The sequence below is a fragment of the Perissodus microlepis genome, chromosome 1 (assembly GCF_051167445.1).
Source record: "Perissodus microlepis isolate ML-2025 ecotype Zambia chromosome 1, ASM5116744v1, whole genome shotgun sequence".
In the NCBI taxonomy this organism is placed as follows: Eukaryota; Metazoa; Chordata; class Actinopteri; order Cichliformes; family Cichlidae; genus Perissodus; species Perissodus microlepis.
This window is the reverse complement of record NC_140461.1, coordinates 26609002-26631152: the sequence shown is the minus strand read 5'-3', so window position 1 is coordinate 26631152 and position 22151 is coordinate 26609002. Positions and strand designations below refer to the sequence as shown.

The following is a 22151-nucleotide window of genomic DNA, read 5'->3' as shown; positions in this document are numbered from 1 at the left end:
GCTTTTTTGTAAGTTTTTTTTTAAAATCAAACTGCGACTGTGCAGCTTGCTTTAGTCGCGCGCTGATGACGACACGCGCAGAGGCGGTGCGGGTTTGCCACGTCGGTCTCTGTGCAACGCATTTACACTGTTGCTCTTCCAGCCCAGGGCTAACTTTTTGAGGCGTTTAGTGCTCTCACCCTGAGAAAAGGCGACCCCCCCAGTGTCGCCCTCGCCGCTGTAGCTCGTCGCCACAGCAGCTCAGTCCAGGGAATTGAAGCTGAAAGGCGGAGAAATGCTTGGTACTGCCCGGACTCGCCGCACAACTGACTGATGCATCCTCGTCCAGCTCAGCCGCCCGCATGTTGTCGATGTTTTGTGAGTAACGACGGCTTTTACACAGCTTTCAAACTGTCCACGTTTGCCACCGAGCTAAAAGCTATTGCGTGTGTCCGTTTTTAGCGCTCCTTTTAAAGTGCGCTCCCAAGTTTCCGCAGTCTTAAAAAAAAGACAACGCCGCCTGATGTCATGATCCAGACGAGCAGCTTTCAGTGCACGTCTTAGCAAGTCTAACACCCCCCCTTAACACCCCCCAAGAAGAACAAAAAAATAAAAACCCAAAACACCCTCTCACAAAATGTTCTGCAGAGTGCAACAAAAGCATTTCACAATGATAAGGAGTCGCGCTTAAAGTAAGAAACACGTTGCACTTCCACAAAATTGCTAAACACCATCCTGCAATCCCTTCATTGTAGTTCATTTCTGTACGCCTCAGTTCCCGTTTTCACTTTTGGCTTCTTTTTTTCCGAGTTGTCATCTTGCGTCCCTGCGCTCTGTTTGAGTCGCGTGTGCGTGAGTTAACGTCGGTTTCCTGTTTGTACAGTCAGCTCCAGTGCTCGATATTGATGCCGCACAGTGGCCTGTGAGCAAGCTGTTTTATCTTTTCCATCATGTTTCACAAGCTCCATCAGCATAAAGGAAATGTTGGTATACATAGAGGCTGCTGCTTATCTGGCTCTGGTTTATGTTTGGTTAAGAAGTCTGTCACTGGTTGATGAGAAACTACGTTCTTGGCGTGTGTGTGTGTGTGTTTTAAGTCACTGGGTAATCATAAGAATCTATGTAATGAGAGTGACAAGGATTTGAGTTGTAGCTACACTTCCTGGGGGTTTGTATGTTCTGTTGTTTGCAGCCCTGCAACAAGCAAACAAGAAAATAATGGGGAAAAAGTTTCAAGTGTCTCTTTTTATTGTAGGTTATCATTATTTTAGTTTTTAGTATGCGTTTCATGTTTTACAGTATATCTATAATGGTGAGTGAACAGGCTCACACATATGCCCAGCCTGTTTTCTACTCATAAATGCCACCATACCTTTGACAGAAGAAGGAAAAACAAAACGCTGAAACCCTCAGAATCATATGTATGCTCTCACTGGCCGCTTCATTAGGAACACCTGTTCAACTCCTTGTCAACAGAAATATCTAATCACTCAGATATTTAATCAAAAAATCTAAGCAGTCAGTCACAGGGTGGTAACTCTGTGCATTTAGTTGTGTAGATATGATCGAGACGACCTGCTGAAGTTCAAACCATCAGAATGAGGAACAAAGGTGATGATGAAAGTAGCATGGTTGTGCCAGACAGCAATGGAGAAACTGCTAATCTACTGGGATTTTTCCTCATAACCATCTCTATGGTTTACAGAAAATGGTCAGAAGAATAGAAACTTTCTAGTGAGTGGCAGTTTTCTTGTGAAAGATGCCAAGAGTGGAGAATGGCCAAACTGCTTTGAGCTGATAGGAAGGCAACAGTAACTTAAAACAACAGCTTGCTCCAACCAAGATGTACAGAAGAGCATCTCTGAACACCTCCAACCTTGAAGCAGATGGGCTATGGTGGCAGAATACCACACTAGGTGCTGTTTCTGTCAGCTAAAAATAGGAAACTGATGTGTAATGGTGTGTAGGGTATTTTCTTGCTGTACTTCGGGCCTTTTAGAACCAGCTGAGTATTGTTGCTGAACTTGTGTATGCCTTTATGATCACAGTTTAGCCATCTTCTGATCACATTGAGTTCACTGTGCACAAATGATCTCCACAGTCTCCAAATCTCAGTCCAGTTGAGCATCTTTGGAACGTAGTAGAAAGGAAGATTTGCATTATGGATGTTCAGCAGACAAATCTGGAGCAGCTATGTGATGCTGTCATGTCAGTATGGATCAAAATCTGAATCTCTCCAGCACCTTGTTCAATCTGTGCCATGAAGAATTATGTCAGTTGTGAAGGCAAAGGAGTGTCCAACCCAGTGCTAGTAAGGTGTACCTAATAAAGTGACTAGTAATCACGAGATAAAACAGCAGCAAATTCTTAAAAATCTGGAACTGACTACAAATTATTTCAATTATTGAGCTGTTAAAAGTGTCTTACATTGAATCCCCTTTTCTTTTATATAATATACATGATTTTATTGCACTTATTACACTTTACTACATATAAATTGCTACTGTTGGTTAGTGTGAACGTCTCCATTAAGAATAGGTGAGTCTGAAAAGTATTTGTAACACAGGACACATTTGCACAGATTTTATGCATCCGGTCTGTAAAAACCTGTCATCGTTTCAACTCTAAACTCCCATAGTTTGATATTTTCAGACGTCCGACTGAACTAAATTTACTTTATTCAACTGGCTGCTGTCCAAAAACTTGTACATGTAGGGCTGTGCGATATGACCAAAATCTCATATCCCGATATAAGAATTCTATCATCCCGATAACGATATAAATCACAAAAATGTAACATTTTCTGTAAATTCTGTGAATCTCGGGCAGCTCGACTTGCGTGAAGTGTTTCCAGCTGCGCGTCCTTTACCCGGAGTCGAGTGTTTTAACCGATGCATGAAACGATACATTTTTAGACATAAGTTGTAACGGCCACCGTTTTCTTTGTATTTATTACACGGCGTGCTGCGGGTTGCCTGTTCTAACGTTTGAGTCTAAGGTTTATTTTTTAGCACCTGGCGGCTCTTTTTTTACTTCTCATCCGTAAATAATCTGCTCTTTCACGTAATTCAGTTTATTTTGAAAAGTCTCAACAGGCTCTTGAGCTTTATTGTGAAAGGTTTATGTGGAACATAAACAAGCGGACACGCGAAGGTGTTACTGTAGCTGTTGCTAACGACAAAGCATAAAAACAGGCGCTTGTCCGTCAGTAGTGTGGTTATATTACATATAAGAGAAAGAGAGAAATTAATATAGCCACTACAGTGACCATCAGAACGATGAAAAAATATTGCCGTAAACAGTTTATTTTGCGACAACACGAAACAAACGATAGCGTAAAATGAAACGATAAGACGTTTTTATATCGTCATCCGATATATATCGTTATATCGAAGAGCCCTATGTACATGTGTCACATATCACTGTCAAGAGTTGCTATTAGAATCGTTTAGCTCAACCTCCAGCTCAGATAAAGACGTAATGTCCGATTAACACAATCAGTGTTAAAATCATGAAATAAAATGATCAGATTTTTAAAAATTGTCTCATTGCATCAGTTTTTTTGAGCAAGCACAGAAAGGCTAGAACAATTAATTTACAATGAAAATAAAGCACATTTGAGAAATCAAAGTTATTGTGTTTACCTGACCAGTAAGCTCAGCAATGCACTGATTTAAAACAACAACAACAAAAAAAAACCTCACTTATACTTGTTAATCATCCAGTCACCTAATTGCTAGTTAAACACAAGTGTATTCAAATATTTATTTAATATTTATAAAAATGAACCAGTTACAACTTTTTGTATGTGACCTGTTTACTGTTTTAAATGTGCCATAAACTGAATATCTGTAAGGCTACTACTCTTTGGTTGACATGACTTCAGAGGTCTTGGAGATTTGTGGAAAACAATTGTGAAATTGTTTTTAAAACACACACACTCGTGCAGACATGCACTTTAAAAAAAAAACAGACAAACAAAACAAAAAGTGACTCTTGCGTGCTCCCACTTAAGATTTTAATCCTTTAAATATGGAACCGTTTAAACTTTAAATTTAAAATAAGCTGTGTATCTGTGGACTTCTGTTTTATAAATGTGTGCTGCAGAGGATCAGCTAGCTGACCTATTACCACAGCTCATCGGGCACCTTGATAGAAAAAGCTCAGGTGTAATCAGTAACAGTCTGTGAATTAGGCCAGATATGAGTAAGCATGGGGACATTTGTTTGTGTTCTCTAAAGGAGCAGAGAGCAGGTTTTGTCTGGCAGGTTGTCATTTTCGGTGTATATCAGTCTCACTAAACACGTTTGCACACACCCTCAGAGGTGTGTTAGCATTTGAATTCTTTGGCATGAAGACACTTAAAAATCCCTCTGTAAACGCCTCTGGGCATTTGTTTCCCAAAATCAGCGTAAGCATGCCCAACTGCTTACGTTCAGGTTTTCTTGTCTGTGCAGTCGGAGAGCAATGACGGGTCTTTTTGCCTTGCTTAACAGGGAGTTTGACAGGAGAGTGTAGCCTCTGAAAAGATAAAGGGGATCTCTGTGTCTATTTCTATAGCCGCTTTTACATAGACTGGAGATGAAATGGGCAGCATCTCAAAATTCGAATCGAGAAGTCATCTAAAGTTTTTTTTGTTTTTTCCCACATCCTACACAAAGCATGTAAGTAGAACGTGCAGGAGGACACTTGCTGTGGATTCACAGGACTTTTACCTGCTCTGTCCTCACATGGATGATCAGTGGGACCTCACACAGACTTTGCACTAGTTAAACTCCCTTTGAAGGCTTATCCAGCTGAGTAAGACATTTACATTTTTACTACTAGGTAGTGCCGACAAGAGTTGCAGACTGCAGAGCATGTGTGCTGTTTTCTGTGCAGATGACTCTGTATGTGTGTATATTAGTATATTAGGCAAACCAAGGTTAAAGCAATTCAGCAGCCCTACTATAAGTCTTAACCTCTGTTTTACTTTTTTTTTTTTTTTTTTATCATTCAATAAAAAAATTGTGAGCTCATTTGAGTGGCTGCAGTTTGTGGTGGAACTTTCACTGTGTTGTAATCGAAAGTGTGTCAGATAATTTGTCTGTTCCATTTCTGTCATTTAAATAAGGTTGTGAGTTAAAAGAGCAGCTAGAAACTATCCTCACAACATTCCAAAGAAATTTCGCTTATTGTAGATAAGATGGCACAGAGGACCTGTGTTTTATATGTGAATGAAGACAACCTTGTTTATTATCCCTCTTAGGCTTTAACAGATTATTTCAAGTATAGTTCAAATATGATTGACATTACATAGTAATGTGCTAGTTGTATCAAACACAGCAGCTTTGATAAGCTTGTAAACTCTTGTTGAAGTTGCCTTTCATTCTGAAAACAGTTACATACAATTAAAATGATTTAACAAAAAAAATGACAAAGCTCCGTTCTCGCCGAGTAGAGGGCTTTGGGTTTTTGTCAGTTCAGTTTGAATGGTGTGCTGTGGGTTTTTCATAATCTGTCTTGTCTTATGAAACGTTGTCTTCTCTTTTGGTTTGGTTCACAGTGGCCTGGCAGTACATGGTGGCTCACTGAGGAGGAAGGGGGAAGTCCCAGTGGCTTTTGGTTGGTGGGCTCTGCCCTTGGTTGCCACAGTAATAGGCGACCATGCCAGGAGGTCGCAGGGGTCCCAGCAGACAGCAGCTAAGTCGCTCCGCTCTGCCGTCCCTGCAGACTCTGGTCGGAGGAAACGTCGGGAATGGTACAGGCCTCAGGAACAGGTATGTACACAGAGAGCCTCTCAGTGCTGTCAAGATGCAGTAATAAAGACGTTTTGATTCATTAAGGTATTTAAAGCAGGAATGGACTGATTGAGAAATTCTGAGCCAATTCACAATATAGAACTTCTTTTTCTTGTATTATGTCAACTTTCTGTGTGAGGTGACATTTATTATGAATCATCACACTGTCTTTTAACCTGTGATGCACATGAACATTGGCCACTGGCAGCTTCTTTACAAGGCCACTAAAGAATAATTTTGAAGGTCAAATTTAGATTCAGAAATTCACTGCAACTGTTATTTTTGTACGTTTGCTATTATTGTGCTTTGAGCAAAACATTTGTTGTAATGCAGACAAACCAATGATCAACTTAAAGGATCTTGGATTGTTTCCCCCCGACTAGGGATGGGTATTGATAAGATTTTCACGATTCCGATTCCATTTTCGATTCTGTTTAACAATTCGATTCTTTATCGATTCTCTTATCAATTCTTTTTAAAAAAGGAGAACACTAAGATCGATTAGCTTAGAACTTTGTTTTATATCTTCTCTTTGAACAAGATAGAAATTTAGGAGTAACATGGCCTTACAAACCCAGCAGTGAGATCTTAAGAGATCCAGCCTACGGCTCTTCGATGGGGTGTTACAGGGTCCCCAGGAAAAAAATTGTAAATGTAAAATAATAAAATAAATATTCTTCTGTAGCAATAACAAAGTATAACATAAATTATTCTGTAGCAATTACACAAGAATATCCAGTAATGTCCCTGCCTACAATTAAACACATTCACGTACTGAAAATTGGGGGCATCTGCTGTGGCAAATGGGTGCAAGCCTTTTACCACAAAGTTAGTCACTGCTCGGTGACATTCGTCTATCCTGGCCTGAAAGGAGACGCTACCGGTAGACTGCAGCGAGAACTGCCAGCATCTGAGCCAGCCAGACTCCGTCTGTCTCTCTCATCATGGTCACCTAAATGCACAGTAATGGCAGGTTTTGTAATAAGGCAGATCGCGCTAACATAATATGCACTGTTAGTTGATTATTTACCTGCCGCATTAACAGGAGAGGACGTGCAAACGTTACCGCTGCTGCTGGGTTGAGATTCACGAGTCCGGAGCGGAATTAAAAACATGACATTCATTTAAGGTCATCGTGTGTTTTGTGAGCAAATGCTTTTGCATATTCGTAGTGTCTCCTCCCTTAAATTAAATATCTACTTTGCAAGTATTGCAAGTTGCCCTGTTGTCATCCGTTATCGTAAAGTATAATCAAACTTTTGAGCGTTTGAGCCGCTTAGGCGCCGTGTTTCCTGCCAGGTAAATGACGCTCCGCAACGTGGTGATGTCATTCGGGGCGACTGGAATCGATAAGGGAATCGTTTGCAAAAATGGCAAACAATTCCAAGGAATTGAAACAGTGGGAACTGTTTTTTTTCGATACCCATCCCTACCCCCGACTAGTTGGTGATCAGAAGGAGGTTACAAGGAATGAGTTCACCTGGCTGCAGCCAAAAAAAGCAACCACTTGTTGCCAGGGTGTTGTAGACTAGTCTCCACATCCCACTTTGTTTGCATACACACCTTGCAGTAGGTGTCACATTTTTAATCACACACCCAGATGTGTTTGAGTATTTATATTTCTCTCTCTCTCTCTCTCCCTGTGTTGCGTGCTTTCTTTTTTCTCTTTTTCCCTCCAGGAGCAGTAACACGCTGGGTCTATCTGCTCCACCCATCTCAGCCCTCATTACTCCGGAGCCGGTGCGTCACTCGAGGATCCCCGAGCTGCCATTGGACAGCAGTCTGCTGTTTGAGTTCCTGCTTTTTCTCTATTTGCTGGTGGCCTTGTTTGTCCAATACATAAACATCTACAGGACCGTGTGGTGGTACCCATACAGCCACCCTGCTGCCTCTACCTCGCTCGTAAGAACACTTAACACACTCTTTTCCCACCAGTTCCCTCAGTAGTCCTAAAAAATAGGTCATCATTTCAGTTTTCGTTTATTACAGTTTTAAAACTGTAAGTAAAACTGCATCAATATGTTGCTGTCTTTCCCCAACTCATAACATACCACTTTCTTATTAAGAGGTTTAATTTAATAAGCAACAATTTCTCTGTGGAGAAACAAACCCCTATCTTTTTATCTTCCCACAACAGAACTTTCATTTAATGGACTACCACCTGGCTATCTTCATCACAGTAATGCTGGCCAGGAGGCTTGTTTGGACAATTGTTTCTGAGGTAAACACAGATTCTATCTCTGTAAGCAGTCAGCAAGCACACTGTAGGGACCTGATCCCTCATGATGTCAGTGTGGCTGCCGTGCTCTTTCTCATAACAGCGTGTTGTTCTGCTTCTGTCTCGCCCAGGTGTCTCAGTGCAGCGGGGGGTCTCTGCTGCGCTACGTGCTTCTAATCGCAGCTCGACTCAGCCTGCTGACCCTGTGCGGCTGGGTGCTGTGCTGGACGCTGGTCAACCTCTACAAGGAAAACTCTGTTCTTAACCTCCTCTTCCTGGGATATCCGTGAGTGTTTGGTCCACTTCACTCTCTAAAGGCCAGTCTACCACTGAATAATTTGTCTCAAAGCAAAGTATTTCTAAGTGTTTTGAATTATCTGGAGTGAAGCAGTTAAAGTCTGCTATCAGAGGCGCAATGCAAGCAAATTGTTAAAAATGGGGATAATTTTTATATTTGGAATAAGAGTCAGTTGCTTTATAAGAAATAACAGAAACTGGGCTGTGCAGCTCCTGAATGAAGTATTGTAAAAAATGTGCACAGGTTGTGTGGTGATCTGATAAGCGCTTTATCTGAAGTGCTTCCCACAAATGGTTGCCACAACTGTCAAATGAACATCTGTCAGCAGGACTTAAATTGTCTTTTTTTCCTGCTTGCTGTGGCATCAAATTCTAAAAGACATTTTTCTGATGGGACTGTGTAAAAGTAAAAACCTTGCTCGCATACACGGTTTATGGCTGCAGCAGTGGGAAAAATCCTGAACTTAAAAGCATTGGAAAAGGAATAATTTAGCTAGTACACATTTTCTAGCCATTAACCAGAAATGGTTCAGATAGCTGTAAGTTTATGTAGACATTGTATTTACCATCTCAATTTTCATTCCATCCTCATCTGAAGGTAAAAAATGCTTTTGTGTCGTTTATTTATTTTTCATCCCCAGATTCGGTGTTTATGTCCCACTCTGCTGTTTCCATCAAGAGGGAGGGAAAAGCCAGGCGGCACCAGCCGACTGCGATTACACAGCTGACCACCAGCAGACCGACCTAACAGAAACCCCCTTCTTCCGACCACGCGACTTCCTCTTCCTGTTACGAGAGAACCTCAGAGAGCAGTTTTCCAGCCCCCCACACATGCCCACACACACCTGCCCGCCACCCACACACTCTCACACACCAGAGCTGATTCGAGCAGAGGTGGAGGAGCTGAAGAGCGACTTCAACCGGCGAATCAAGGAAGTGCTTTTCAACTCGCTCTTCAGCGCTTACTACGTAGCCTTTCTGCCCCTCTGCTTTGTTGAGGTGGGTGTTTCACTTGCGTCTCTTTCTCTGTCATAAATTCCCGACCTTTCGCGGTGTGTAGGGTTGCTTCTGGTTGCTTCTGGTTGCTTCTGGTTTCTTACTCATTCTTCTTACTCCTACAGAGCACCCAGTACTATGACATGCGCTGGTCATGTGAGCATCTCATCATGGTGTGGATCAATGCATTCGTGATGCTGATGAGCCAGCTGCTGCCCCCCAGTTACTGCGACCTGCTTCATCGCTCGGCGGCTCACCTCGGCCGCTGGCAGAAGCTGGAGCACGGCTCATACAGTAACGCACCTCAACACATGTGAGTGGCCCAGTGTGCGCACACTCTGGTGTACTTAGAGAAGTTTAGAAATGTCTATTTAATAGGTTATGTATAACTGTGGTGTTAATGTTTTGCAGGTGGTCAGAAAGCACCATTTGGCCTCAGGGGGTGTTAGTACGACATAGTCGAAGTCTGTATAAGGCGGTCGGTCCCTATAATGTGGCTCTCCCCTCTGATGTTTCCCATGCAAGATTTTATGTGAGTATTATTATTATGTAGTCACTGCTCTGTGCAGTGTCCCTCTTGCAGCAGTATTTGATTACTTGCAAGCATTACAAGAGTACTAGCTTATCGCCACTGAAGGCAGGTTTAGGTACAGACTAGAGATGGACCGATCCGATATTACGTATCGGTATCGGTCCGATACTGACCCAAATTACTGGATCGGATATCGGCGAGAAATAAAAAATGTAATCCGATCCATTAAATATCAAAAAAGCACCTCACAAAACTTGCTACACGGCGTAACTCGGCTCATAACCTAGCACGTCGCAGCAGTATGCATCACGTGATAGAGCGGCTGTGTGTATTTGTAGCTTCCCTACCAAACCAGCATTTCATCTCCGAGGAAGTTTTCCCAGAGAGAAGTAAAGCAAGTGTGTAAGTTCATCTCTGAATGTTTGTAAAGCATTTTAGCGTTAAGCTTAACAACCGATATATGGAGGGACTGCCTCTCTCTCTCTCTCTCTCTCTCTCTCTCTCCTGCTGCTACTTCAATCGTGAAACTGCTTAATGATCAGCTGATCGGCTTTTCTGTCGTGAGTCCGTCTCTCTTCTTAGTTTTTGGCCCACTTCTCACCAGAAAGAGGAAACCAGTGGTTGAACAACAGCAGCACTATTAAGCTTGATAAGCTGTTGTTAGAATTTATTTAATATTACTTTCTACACCAGGATCTTTTTCTACGTAGCTGGTAACTGTGCAGGGGCGGATCTAGCAAAGTTTAGCCAGGGGGGCCGATAGGGCATGAACAGGGAAAAGGGGGCACAAAGACATACTTTTCTTTCTTATTCTCATTTAAAATGTCTAGCTTTTAATAAATAATTATCTGAATCTTACACCCAAAGCTTTAATCTGATGTAAAATATATAGTAGTCCATTACTGTATATAGTAACTGTTAAGTGTAATATACCCTAGTAAGCTATACTACTTTTTCCTTTGGGAAGATACCATCTGTGCAGTCTGCAATTCTGTTGAAGAAAGATGTTGAATCTATTTAATTATTCTTGAAAAATAATTTATTTCTGTGCATTTTTCCCCCTGCATCAAATTAAATTTGATTACATCGATTAAGCATCATGAGGTGGAGGGTGGCTCCCTATTTTTTTTTTGCTGGGAGTTTGCAACCCTATTATTTAGGTTGCTTAATATTTATGCTAAGTACTCTTTAAAATACCAGAATAGGGAGGATGGAGCAGGTTTAAGTTTATTAGATTGATTGGTTTTGCTGAACTATGAAATATTTTGGGCGCAGTGTATTTTTTACATACAGGTATAACAGAATAGCTTTAGTGTTGTTATTTATTTAAACTTGAGTGTAAACTTATACAAAATGCAGCAAGATATTAAAAAAACGTTTTATTGATTAAAAAATACACTATATCGGATTCATATCGGTATCGGCAGATATCCAAATTTATGATATCGGTATCGGACATAAAAAAAGTGGTATCGTGCCATCTCTAGTACAGACACACCCAAGCCTATTCATGATTCCTGGGAAACCTCCTCCCTCCTACTGGGGCGTGTTTACGTTTGATTATGAAAATTCAGTTGCAGAGTGTCACCAAGAGGTGGCGCTTTCCTCACAAAAACTTTGACTTGTGTTGATTTCTTGTACAAAACTTCATGTTATAGATCAAAGAGAAGATCTGAAATTGGTTCAACTCTAATTTTTCAGTTATTGTTTGCTTGGTGATTATTTTTTGCAGTCTTCTGTTTGATCTGTGATTATGATCAACATTCAGCAGGTTAGTCTAGTGTTAACTCAGTCAATGTCTTTTAGGAGAAACATAACTGGTATGTATAACGTTTTCAGCTCCAGTGAATTCAAGCACTTTATTTACATGTTGCCAAGGTAAATTACCGTATTGGAGCTATTTTCTGTGTATTTGTGTGAGCGTGAACTGACCTTAATTCTGATCAGCTGATTGGGCTTTGTGTTTTTGTGTGGGCAGTGATGATGTGTTTGGAACTAAGAGAAAGGATGGGTCACAGTACACATAAATTAAGCACAACCTCATGCTGCCTTTATTGAAACGGGACATTAGAGCTTTACCAATTAAAATGAGATTTTCCTACTTGTTTCTGCCGAGTGGACGAAATTAGAATTGTGTTTGTTTTTGCTGTTGAAACCAACAATTTCTCCTGAGGAGATGCCGTGTTCTCACAATTGTCCTGAATTTAAGAGCGATATTCTAAAAACTGTTTGTTTAATACAGTAGACCTGAATAAATTCTAATGACAAACTCTTTTAGTCAATCCATCAGGTAGAAATGACTTGTGCCACATTTTAAGTTGCACAAAACAAACAAACAATAGAGACGGTATTACATGTATTTTTATTTTTGGGGGTTTTAACAGACTTTTGCACTTAGTTGAAAAAAAAAAAGATCATTAACACAAAATACTGGATTCAAGGACAAAACAGGACGGGAAAACCGGAAAGCAGCAATCTCTCCTCTTTAAAGTCGTCCCACTGTTCCAGAAAATACAAATCACTGCTTTGGAGAAAATTATAAGATGTTATATAAGAGGCCCATATAGCGTGTTGGGATCATGGTATGAATCAGGGGTCTGCAACCTTTAACACCCAAAGAGCCATTTGGACCCAGTTTCCACGCAAAAGAAAACACTGGGAGCCGCAAATACTTTTTGACATCTAAAATGAAGATAACACTGTATATATTGTTTTTTTACCTTTATGCTTTGTGTGAACAACTAAGGTGTGTTGCTTATGAAATCCATGAAGTGCTACAGAGAAAATTACATCCTATTTATGTAATTAACACATTTTGAACTTTTACAGAAATATAACAAAAGGAAAACTGAACTAAAATGATCCAGCAAAGAAAAACTGTTGTGAGCCACCACCCTTATATATAAGGGTGGTGGCTCACAACAGATATATCGCCTTTGGGCTTTTCGAGGCTTGACCTGACTTTTAAAAAATAATTGGCAAAAAAAGCACTATGCTGCTAAAAAATGAAAAATAGATATTTGCAAAATTCTGATTAAATATGTATTTTACCTGGTTAATGTGTGTGGCAGGGCGTGGTCTGCAGCGCCGCTGCAGGGGAGGCAGACGCACCGGAGCGGCACCCGCAATCACGCCTCGCCGTCTTTACATCTGTGCTATCTGTGCTGTTGTGTTGGTGTGTGTCGGGCTGTGAGCTGAAAAGCTACAGCCGGCTGTAAGCGTCAGCAACCGTGTGTGAAAAGTGGTCAATAAAGAGATACTGAAAAGCATGTTCATGGAAACATCGTCGGGTCTGCCGTGACTTCTGGTCCCAAACCTCTGCGCACATCGTCTGCAAATCGGGGCTTTCATCTTTATGCAGGACTGTAAGCTGTCATCTGTGAGGCGTGAGCGGTGTTTCTTTTTAACCTAGTTCACGGTGGAGAATAGCTGCTGACATAATGTGGATCCGAAGATCCATAATTGGCCTACCTGGGGTTGAAAGTCTCGATAAATGCACGGCGTTTTGGCGGGTATACCGGCTTCCGCGAGTGTGACGCTTATTTTAAGCGATGAAAAAATAATAGAATGTAATTTTATTTTTTTATTTCAGTATCACAATCTTCCAATTTAGAACTACAAGTTAAAAAAGAACTAACATAAATAAAATACACTTCAGCTTAGGGCTGCTCGATTATGGCAAAAATGATAATCACGATTATTTTCACTGAAATTGAGATCTCGATTATTTGACGATATTTATTTAACAATAACAATGTGTTGAATAATGACTTTAAAGATTGTCAAAAAATAATATAAAATAGTGTGCAAATACTGATAACAGTGCAAATGTTTGCAATATAAAAAATAAATGAAAAATGTAAACATCTATGTTTAGTGAACTTTGCAGTGTTGCTCTGTGGTGCAGCTACGACACTGTAGCAAAGTTTACACACTATGTCTACTTGATCCACGTCTGACTCCGCGAACCCATAATGTTTCCACACCACTGAAGTTTTTTTTTTTACCTCTCTTTTCAACCAACAGCAGTCACTCTCCTCTCCAAATAACTTCTGCTTAGCTTTCCCAGCTTCCCTCGGGTCCTCTAATTGTTGTGACACGTGTTCGAAATGCAGAGAGGTGCGCTCGATTTGCCACACGGAGCAGCGCGAGAGTAAAGCACGAGGGAGGGGCTAATAATCGGCTCGGTCATTTTTAATGATCGTTGAAAGCCCAGATCGTAATCGTGATTAAAATTCGATTAATTGAGCAGCCCTACTTCAGCTAAATACTTCTAATTTATTTTCCCAAACCACGCGGAGCCGCAGTATAAGGACTAAAGAGCCGCAGGTTACCGAGCCCTGGTATGAATGTTTGGGCTGGGGTTTGAAAATCAAGCTGTTTGAATGGTTCGGACAGAAGGGTCCACAGTAACACTAATGATGGTTTGGGCTCTTACCTGTCAGCAAAAACAAGATTTGACATCACTGCTGCGTCCATCATGTAGCTCTTCACTGAGTCTGCACCCCAGATGTTTAGAACAGAGCTCCACGTGGCCCATTTCTAAACACAAACTACTGCAACAAGTGAATAAAGTGAGTAAAGTACGAGTTTCCTCAGAGGCTAATGCATGGTGTTCAGACTGCCGGTACAGAAGCGCTGATGTCTGGCACTTCTCACTCAGTGATAGAGTTGAGCTAGCATCTTTACTTTTCGCTGACTCTGAAGCCAAGCTTCAAAAAATCATCAGCCTGTGGTCAAGCACAGCGGCAAAATTTGTGTGGCTGCTCAACCACAGATATTGTCTTTAAACAGATATTGGAGAAGAAAAACATGCAGTAAGATGGGATCTTTAATGGGATTCCCTGAAACAGCTGGATTCACACAGCGGTGAAGTGATTAGGAAGCTGCTCGGCGGCTGGTTGTGCCCAACATTTCTGAGTATTTATTTACCGCCGCCCCCTCTGAGTGCCCTGGCTGTCTCCCACAGTCCACAGCAGGTCAAGTTGTCTGCCACCCTAACCTGCTAAGTGTCCATACATGTGTACTCTATTCAGTCTCTTTTTTTCTTTTCTTTTGTTTTTGCTTTCCCACCCCACAAAGCTATAGCCAATCCTGGACACTTTGACAGAAACCCACACTCTCTCACATTCACATGAGCAGCCAGTTTAAATTTAACAGTTAACCTTCCTGTCTTTGGAGTGTGGGAGGAAACCTGTGCAGGCACGGTGTTAACAGGGGAACTCCAACCAGAAAGGCTCCAGCCCATCAGCTGGTTCCCAGAACTTTCTTGCTGTGAGGCAGCAGCGCTAACCACTGCACATATTGAATTTTTTATTTTATTTTTTTAAAATCTGTGACACACTGTCATTTTTTCCCCCTGTTCTTTGTGTCTGTTTGGCTTCCAGTTCCTGTTCCACAAGCCGCTGCGGATCTTGAACCTGCTGATCTGGATCGAGTCCAGCGTGGTTTTGTACCAGTTATACTCTCTGCTGCGCTCTGAGCGCTGGAACCACACATTGTCTCTGGGCCTTATTCTCTTCTGCAACTACTATGTCCTCTTCAAACTACTCCGAGACCGCATCGTGCTGGGCAAAGCCTATTCCTACCCTCTGTCCTCCAACAGTTTGGGGCTCAAGTCGCAGTAAAGACTACACGGCGAGACCTCTCCTACAAACTCTGGACGCGGAGGCGAGACGGATGGAGGCCTGATGGAAGTGGAAGGCGCTTGGAGATTAAGGGACAGACTGTGAACTCATAATTGTGTTTTGATACGGTTCAATTTTTAATGCAGTGTTTATATATAGACCTATTTAAAAGAATATTTTTATTTTGTATACTATTTCGAGTTACACCGGGCATTACCACGCTCATGTCATTAGCATGTTGTGTTATGTTGTTGCTAGGTGACAGGGAAGTCAGGGAATGCCAGGAAGTGACTTTTCACCAAAGATATTTTAAGTGCAGGCGGCCAATGACGGCGCAGACTTTGCCTTTGACAGTCGGTTAAAACAGGCGTTCGATTCAGAGCAGAGGGAGGTTTCATGCTTGGGTCCTGATTGTCCTTTATTCTGCTTCAGTCTTAAATCTGGAACCAGTCGTTTTTGGGGGCATCAGCACGATTCCTTCATTTCAGTATTGGTGCACCTCTTCGTCTCTAAAAGGAATAATTTGGGGTTTTTGGGAAATGTGCTTATTGTCTTTTGATCAAAGTTAGACACTCAATCAGTTAACATTAGCAAATGCAAGAAAAATGGCTAGTCTGACAAATGATTACCGTACCTTTTCATACCTAGGAGTCAAATCCTGCTGTTCTGCTACAAGTCTCTGCCGTCACAAAGATGCACATTAGTAGACTGCTTGTGTTTTGTCCTCCCCCTTTTGTTTTTATTTACTTGGGGATTGGCCATTTTTCATGATTTGGGTTAAATGTCCCTTTGCAAAGTTAGCTCTCTAAAGAAAAGCAACACTTAAAGATTCCCAGTGTGTTTAAATTTAAATACCAAGGGCTCCTGTACAGGCGTCCGTGTTAGATATATCACTGTTTCCACTGCTGCAACCTCTGTAGTGACCCTAAAGGACATCTTTTTGTTTATATCTCTGAGATGGCTTTAACATAATGGCAGAATCTGATTCCCTGTGAGTGAAACTTTTTTTTTAAATATTTATTTATTTAATTGAAACAAAAGTAAAAGGGTAAAAATAAATCTGTCCAGTCGGTACATGTGAAACATGTTCATATTAATGAGCTTTAGGGGGTCGTTGTAGGTAATTTTAGTGATTTTTGGTTTGTGCAGGATTGGCTGTTCCACTGTATAAATACTTAAACCTACGTTAAAAAGTCAGCTGAAGCTACGATCGAGGCAAGAGTGTGATATGAATCTTATTATCTAAATGTAAAAGGATGAGAACATTTCCTAAGAGTAAGTATTCCTTTAAGCAAAGTCTCAGTCTGTTATTTTTTTACTCAAAGTCCAATAAACTGTTCATGCAAACTGACTCGAGAGCAGTCTGGAAGAAAAACACAGTTGGTACTCCAATCCGCGGCCTCCGCAGACAATGCCGTGTTCTTCTCATTCAGCTTCTAACCACGTTTTCACAGTTAGTATCTGCTTGCTTCGTATCACTGGCTAACTGGAGGGTGGAGTAACAGCACCAGTCTCAAAACAACCTCACAAGCGTCAGACAGAAAATCTTTTGTCTGGCATCCTTAAACTCACTGCGCACTCATGAAAGTCCAAGTACAGTACTTAAAGTGAGAAAGGCTGCTGCTGTGAGAGCGTGATGCCTGAGCACACTTTCACACACTGAAATCTGGCTACAATACACCATGTTACTTAATGTTCATCCAGTCACTTGAATGTTTCAAGTATGATGGGATATAGGACTGTATCACATCAGGTCTGTGTCTGTTGTGGACTGGAACATCCTTCATCCTCACCCTTGACCCACTGCAAATAAGTCACTGTCACCATGCTCTCATTTAGGTTTGAATGCAGAGGGTGTTTAATAGTGACACTTCAGTGGGGACTGAATGAGTAATCGCAGGGTGTGGAAAGACAGCCACCTCAGTGCCACTTCATGTATTCTCAGTTACCGGAATGGTGTTACAAACAGGTTGCCTTGCATTGTTGTTGCCTTTCTGTGTAGCTACACTTTGCGGTCATCACCTTACCCGTCAGTAGTTTTGCCTTTATGTTCCTCCACCTCTCCATCACCAGCGTCCGTCTGCAGCCAGTGTGCAACTTCAGGCAGTATTAAACTTTAGTTTGACAAAGTGGATTTTTTTTTTTCACATTGCTACCATCTGCTTTCAGGTTGAGTGTTAAATAGTTGAGGAAACTACCTTTGAGATGAACCAGTGTACATGTGGAGCACACAGGTTTGACAGATCCTCTAATTCACATGTCATACATGTTCTAGTTTGTCTGCAAACGTCTCCCCTTTCTTTGGTGCTTATACTTTGTGGTCACTTTACACTTGAATGTAGCAAAGTCTTGCAGCTGAATTGTGCTGTTGATGTGAATCGGTATTTTTTTTTTCTTTCTCCGTGCTGTTGCCTTCAGTTGAGCGCCATTGCTGAAATGAGTTTTGAATGGCTCTCATCTTTTAATTTGCCCAGGGTAATTCTGAAATGACACAATTTAACTCTGTAACTCCCGCTTCTGTGGAGAGTCTGCTTTGAATAAAAGCTGAAGAATTGAGATATGAATAGATTCTAAATTTATTACTGCTCTACCCTCTCGATTTTAGTCAACTTGTTGCTCATTTACTTCAAATAGTTTTAAAAAAACATGACATATCCACGTTTCCACATTCAGAGTCAGTGTTGAACCCGTTGAGTATGTCAGTGCTGGAGAAGTCAAAGGAGCTGGTCCTCATATTTCGGCTTTTTACAGTGTTCAGGTTCCCCACAGCATTTCTGAATTTTTTTTTTTTTTTTTTTTTGAAATTGGAAATAAAAACAACTTGTCAAACCAACATTGTGTTTGTTTTAATTTGTCTTGTGAGCGGACTGGGAAAAAAATAGAAGACACTTGCCTTATTTCAAAGCATATATTTCATTAAATCTGCCAGATTTCTGGTTTCTTCAGAAACGTCACAAATAAGTAAAAAGTGCTTATGTAGGCCTAAACTAACTTGGGTTGCCATCATGTTCATGTGGACACCTGCAGTGTTCTTATGTGGCCAGCAGATGGCGCTTGGCAATAAGAAACAACACTCCACAAACTGCTTCATTTACCAAGTAATCTGCAGACTTGCAAAAGTCCTGAAATATCAACCCCTGCAAAATGCTTCCACCCCGCCTCCCACTGTAAATAAAGCATGCTATGCTTGTAGATAACTACTGTTTCCACTGAGAGGTTTGGAAGGAAACAGTTGGCAACTTTGGTAGCTGACTTGTACATTCATTCACAAATATAAATTTCAGTAGAGAAAACAGTGCAATCTTTAGTATTAGCTCAGTTAAAATGCTGCAGTGTCTAGATAAACAGTTTCTCTGGTCCCACCCCATCAGTCCATGTTTCAGATTAAATGAGTCCAAATAAAACTTAGTTATCCTGATAAATGTTCTAAAAGGGAGAAAAAAACTTTCTTGATATCTTAGAAATGTTAGTGATGATCAAAAACTAAGCAAAGGCACAAATTAAAGTGGCCCGTTTGTCATGTCATTACTGGATCTGAGTCTCGTCTGCATGTAGATATTGGCATATTTATGTTAACATATCAGTGCTGCGGGCAGTGGGGTTGAAAAGTGTGGCTCCTGTTATGCCAAAAGGATTTGTGGCTGTGGTTTTACACCCCTTGTGTGGTCCTCATGTTTTTGTTTTCACCCCTCCCTACAGTCCATGAAGTTTCCTTTTATCCAGTAGCAGATCTGAGCATATTTCAGAGGTGTGATTCTCACCGCTACATTAAATTCCTGGGACGCACCTTGTCGCTCCACCCACTGATGCCCGGAAAACACACCTATCACCTTCCGCTCCCAGCGTCGGCGCCGACCATCCCACATCCGCGCGTAGACTCCCGAGCCGCTAGCCCCGGGTTGAGCGTCACAGTGCTGGTACAACAGGTCTGAGGTCTCCTCGCCGGCACGACAGAACCGATACACCAGCTGTCCTGGCCGGTCGTTATCGAATCCTGAGAAGTGGACTCGGCGACCAGGCAGTCCCTGAGCAGGGGGGCTGACTCCCAGCTTCATGTGGCGTCGTTTGTGGGGTTTCTTGAGTTCAAGCAAAGCATAGTCATAGTCCATTCCTATGTCATTAGCATTCCCTTTTATCCAGCCTTTGGGAACGTGGGTGCGCTTGGCTCTGATCCACTGGAACTTCATTATGTCACTGGTAGGTGGTGCGTAGGGACTCGGACCTCCTTCAACATGGTTGGTGAAGTTGGAGAGAAGGTGGAAGGAAGACTGTTGTGCGTCTCGTTGCTTAGGTTTTAAAAAGCCAACCCGGAGCCTCTGAGCTCCTTTCACATAGTTTTTACCATCGTGAACACAATGAGCAGCTGTGAGAACATGACGGTCTCCCACCAGTGTACCAGAACACCCAGTGGACAGTTTGACAGCCACTGAGAATGGATATTTAAGCAAGAAGTCCTGCCCAGCAATACTAAATCGCCCATCGTGGCCAAAGATCTGGCGCTTTCTTCTGACATGTGACCTCTCAGCCTTGCCTGAGGACCCAGTTAAGTAGGCTGGGCTGGTGTTAGAGTTGGGGTTGTAGCCATAGATCCTAATGGCAGTCTCAGTGAGCCGACCATTAGAGTGGAGAGTCTCATATGCCAGGAGACTCCGCAGGTCCCAGTAGCTTGGATGAGGGGCCTTCTTGTGGCATTCGGGGTCACAGGGGGAGGTGACATCCAAGCGGGCCTGAGACAGAAAATGAGGGGCCGGTCGAGCCTCCGTGTGCTGGGGGATGACCACAGGGATACGCTGGAGGACCCACTGAGGGTGAGAGGAGGAGGATGATGATGAGGAAAACGGGAAAACAGGTAGAAGAAAAAGGAGAACGAGGAGGCCGGTCAACCTGCGGATAAGAGGCAAGAGAGGTGAGTGAACAGCTGCAATGAAAAGATAAAATTGATCATACCGTGACCGGACGTTCGGACCCCTCAGCAAACATAACTAAAAACAACATCTAGAATGCATTTCAGATTACATCACTACAGCCGGGAGAGTTTCTTTTTTTTTCAACTTGAAGAATTTTTAACTCCACTGAAATCTGGCAGCCACAATCTCCCACTTAAAAAAATGCAGCCGATACCACGAACAAGGGCAAAGATCAGGCTGTACTATGCTCGGACGGAAAATTCCTAAAGTGGCCTGAGGGATTGGCTTAAGCCTGCCAGAGTGGTGGAATAACATTGTTACTGCACTAAATACAGGCTCTGTTACTTGTAAATAGGTTAGGGTGACAAAAGCCTCAATTTTGTATTTTAAACACGCTCAAACCTTTCTCTGCCCCCCCGTCAGATCATCTACTTGATACACTGCTGTCAGGAACGGTGATAGAAAAAAAAAATCCATATCTGACTCTTGGATTAAAAAAAAAAATCTTTTTTTTCAACTCATAAAATCAGAACTCTAAATATCTATTTTCAGCACTGGTTTTCTAATTGCCGGCGGCAATTCTTCTTCTTTACAGGTTTATTTCGTTATTTTACAACCTCGCCCTATGGAGATTCTTCACGGTTCACACCCAGCCCCCCTACCCTCCTATAAACTGGGTGAAACCTGCCATAAAGGTGGCTTACCGGGGGAGCTCCGCCCGGGAGCGAGGCATTGTCAGGAGTCTCTGCAGGTGAGCTGTTGGCTGAACACCGACAGAGGGGCAAAACGCCTCAAACCAGAGCAGACAGCGCCCTCGATGGAAGCTGTGAAGCGGTGAAGAACTCCTGCCGCGAAAGCAAACCAGCTCTTCTCTCAGCTCTTCACTCAGAAACTGCAGACCTCAGCTGCTGAGCCGTGAATCCAAAAAGGAGTCGACAGCGGACGCGTTGAATCATTGCGCGCTGCTGCTGCTGCAGGAGGAGGGGCAGGTCTCCTGCCTGCCTGTCTGGAGTCAAGCAGTCACATCCGATGCGGATGGAGTGTAACCACCCGGTCACGTGACTTTTTCTATCACAGGTGCGGGTTACCGTTACGAACTTTCTGCTGCGCGTAAAATCAAATCCAAAAAAGCGTGTGTGCTGTATTTTTGTATCACACGTCGTTTCTGCATCTGGATTCAATATAATCAATACCTCGATTTTATTCTGTAGAATTTCTGGCAGCGATGATCAAACAGAGAAAAAGACAGTCTGTGACACAATGACATTTTCAGAAAGTAACCCACCAACACGAAACACGCACGTGCTCCGAAAGAGAAAATCGTGGACCCTTTAAAACAAGATGCAAAGAATTAGCAATTAAAATGTTTCTGATCAATAATTGCTTATGAGGAAAACTATCTGGCAAATAAGTGCAATGCTGTTGAAATGATAAAGATCTCAAAATGCAAACTGCTGCTGAAGATGATCTGCTAAAGAGACTGTAGAGTTTTGCCTACTTCAGCAGGTGTGCAGTTGAGATCACCTCAAGAGTTTGAACTTTAATCACACTAAAGATTTTTTTTTTATTGCACTTTTAAAAAATGAATCTAGCTATCTACTTCCCTCATTGACCCATATTTTTTTTGTTTTTGGTGTTGAGACCATCTGTCTTGCAACATCTATCGTGGTGCCTACAAAGTAATGTCTGATATCCAAATGTAAAGTCATGTGCATGGTTGCAATTCTATCAAATCGGTAAAATCTGGCCACAGGCAAACTCACTACACTTAGGTTTATAATTTGTTCAACAAAGACACCATTTCTTTTTTTTAGT

The 22151-nt window shown here is 42.0% G+C and overlaps 2 protein-coding genes across 2 annotated transcripts; one reads left to right on the top strand and one right to left on the bottom strand.

The window, feature by feature from the left end:
- Window positions 1–53: 53 nt before the first annotated feature.
- On the top strand, window positions 54–17993 carry tmem39a (transmembrane protein 39A). Its single transcript, XM_084923459.1, has 9 exons — window positions 54–357; window positions 5525–5738; window positions 7439–7661; window positions 7897–7980; window positions 8109–8263; window positions 8916–9273; window positions 9396–9583; window positions 9682–9802; window positions 15190–17993. The coding sequence occupies exons 2-9, from the start codon at window positions 5626–5628 to the stop codon at window positions 15427–15429; spliced, it is 1482 nt and encodes a 493-aa protein (XP_084779585.1). The 5' UTR covers window positions 54–357; window positions 5525–5625; the 3' UTR covers window positions 15430–17993.
- On the bottom strand, window positions 15190–21357 carry LOC146393939 (serine protease 23-like). The gene is made up of 2 exons (XM_084923562.1): window positions 21041–21357; window positions 15190–20313 (listed from the first exon to the last, which is right to left on the bottom strand). Exons 1-2 carry the CDS (start codon window positions 21067–21069, stop codon window positions 19113–19115), a joined length of 1230 nt encoding a protein of 409 aa, XP_084779688.1. The 5' UTR covers window positions 21070–21357; the 3' UTR covers window positions 15190–19112.
- Window positions 21358–22151: the final 794 nt, after the last annotated feature.